Raw genomic sequence first — 1,803 nt, 5'->3', positions numbered from 1 at the left:
CGTTTGCAGTGCAGGTGTTGGCTTTCTCTATAGAGGTGGCAAGTGTGAATGGAAGGGGGCAGACTCCGGAGTTTGTCTGAGGGGCTGATAGGTGGAAACGCAGAATAAGGCGGAGCCTGGACTAGGCGGCCTGGAAAGCTAGGCGAGTGACTGTGCGTGGGACGAGGTCTCCTGAGTGGATGAGGAAGAAGTGTAACTTTAACTTCCTGACCACAGGACAGACAACTACGGTGTGGGGGCAGATAGTGATAAGGCAATGGGAGGAAAAATTACTTTCAGGGAGGGGTACGAATTCTCGGGAAGGGGACATTTGTTTGTGTAGAGTTTTGGAAGACTAGCCGCCTACCGGAACCTCCAATCTTCCGTCTTTGTTCCTCCCGGGAGGAGGCGCGCTCCCCTCCGCTCCTAGAGTTCCCGCGGCGCCTGCGCGCGGCCGCGCCCTTGTTCTTAAACCCGCCTCTTCCGGCCAACTCTTGGGGGGTGGGGGGCGTGGCGGCTCTGGCAAAATGGCGGCGCCCGAGAAGATTATGTTTCCGGAGAAACCAAGGTAAGCTGGGCTGGGGGCGACGAGCCGACGAGAAGAGGACAGAGCTGACCGAGGCTGGACATGGAGGATGTGTAAGCAGGAAGGAACGGGGAGCTGGGCCAACCAGACGAGCCACTGCGGCTGCTCGAGTCCTTCCCGGGGGTGCGCCCCGGACTGTCACGGACGTCTGTGGGTTCAGGGAGGCGAGGAGGGGAACAGGTGACGGGATGGAAAAGACCTGCCATCTGGTCGTGGAGTGGTGAGGCGATAGTAAACGCGTGTTCCGTAATGAAAACCCGGGAAGCAAGATTTCACTCCCGGGCACCGAGCGATTTCCTGTCACTGGGCGCGGCGGGTTGTGGCGGGGCGGGGGGAGGGTGGCAGTCAGACAGCGCCGCAGGTGTGATCAATTGACGCTGGTGTGTGCCTGTTTCAATCTTCCAGCCACAAAAAGTACAGGGCCGCCCTGAAGAAGGCGAAACGAAAGAAACGACGGCAGGAACTGGCTCGATTGAGGGACTCAGGTAACCGACTCCAGCCTGTTTTCTGTGTATGAAATTGCTCTCTCCGCTCCCGTTGTAACTTGAAGCCCCAGTTTCAGAAGGAAGCCAAGTACTTATCTGCCGAAAAATTTACGGCGGCTACTGCCGCCCAAGTAAAGTTATGCTAGACCCACTTCAGAAACGATATTAACGTACTAAAGAGGGGGAAAAAGGTCATAGTGAATCAACCACTGATTATATGTAAGTATTTATGAAGTATCTGATATTACAGGTGCAGGCATCATGAATTACAGCAGCTAGCACAGCCCTTGCACATAGTAAGTATTCAGCGAATGTTTTCCGTTGTAAAACCAGCAGGACTTGAGGGGTTTAGACATTTTGCAAATTTTTCTCAAACTTGAGTAATACAAGAGACCCTCTGCTGACTCAAATTATTATTAATACCATTAAAAAATATATATATGCATAAAACCAGATATGAAACTTTTGAGTATAAAACAATATATGTACAAGATTATAAAACCAAGTGAAATTACACATCCAGTAAAATTCAAATCTACATCAATGTAATGTTAGGGATGATGTGAAACAAGCTTTCAGCATGAATATGGTACCGATTGGAGTTGGGAGTGCCACTACTGTTGCCCTGTAGTTATTTAGTAGTAGTTGTTTTTTCCTGTTAAAGTACTGTGGCACCTTCATCTGTACTGGCTGTGGTGTCATTTGTCCTTCACATGACAGAATCTAACAAATACAAATACATATTAAACCTGC

At 50.1% G+C, this 1,803-nt stretch overlaps 1 protein-coding gene across 3 annotated transcripts in view; it reads left to right on the top strand.

Moving 5' to 3' along the window:
- Positions 1-1,803, top strand: part of ZRSR2 (zinc finger CCCH-type, RNA binding motif and serine/arginine rich 2) — a 28,441-nt gene continuing 26,638 nt past the window's right edge. Inside the window, exons 1-2 of one of the 3 annotated variants that reach the window (XM_040634037.1) lie at positions 1-547; positions 971-1,050. In XM_040634037.1, the coding sequence (XP_040489971.1) occupies positions 507-547; positions 971-1,050 (121 nt within the window). In that variant the 5' untranslated portion in view covers positions 1-506. Of the gene's footprint in view, positions 619-970; positions 1,051-1,803 lie in introns of all 3 variants that reach the window. The other 2 variants (XM_040634040.1, XM_040634032.1) reach the window with 2 other exon arrangements.

Source organism: Ursus maritimus (assembly GCF_017311325.1).
Source record: "Ursus maritimus isolate PB19 chromosome X unlocalized genomic scaffold, ASM1731132v1 scaffold_X1, whole genome shotgun sequence".
NCBI lineage: Eukaryota > Metazoa > Chordata > Mammalia > Carnivora > Ursidae > Ursus > Ursus maritimus.
This window is presented reverse-complemented; position numbering and strand designations above follow the sequence as displayed.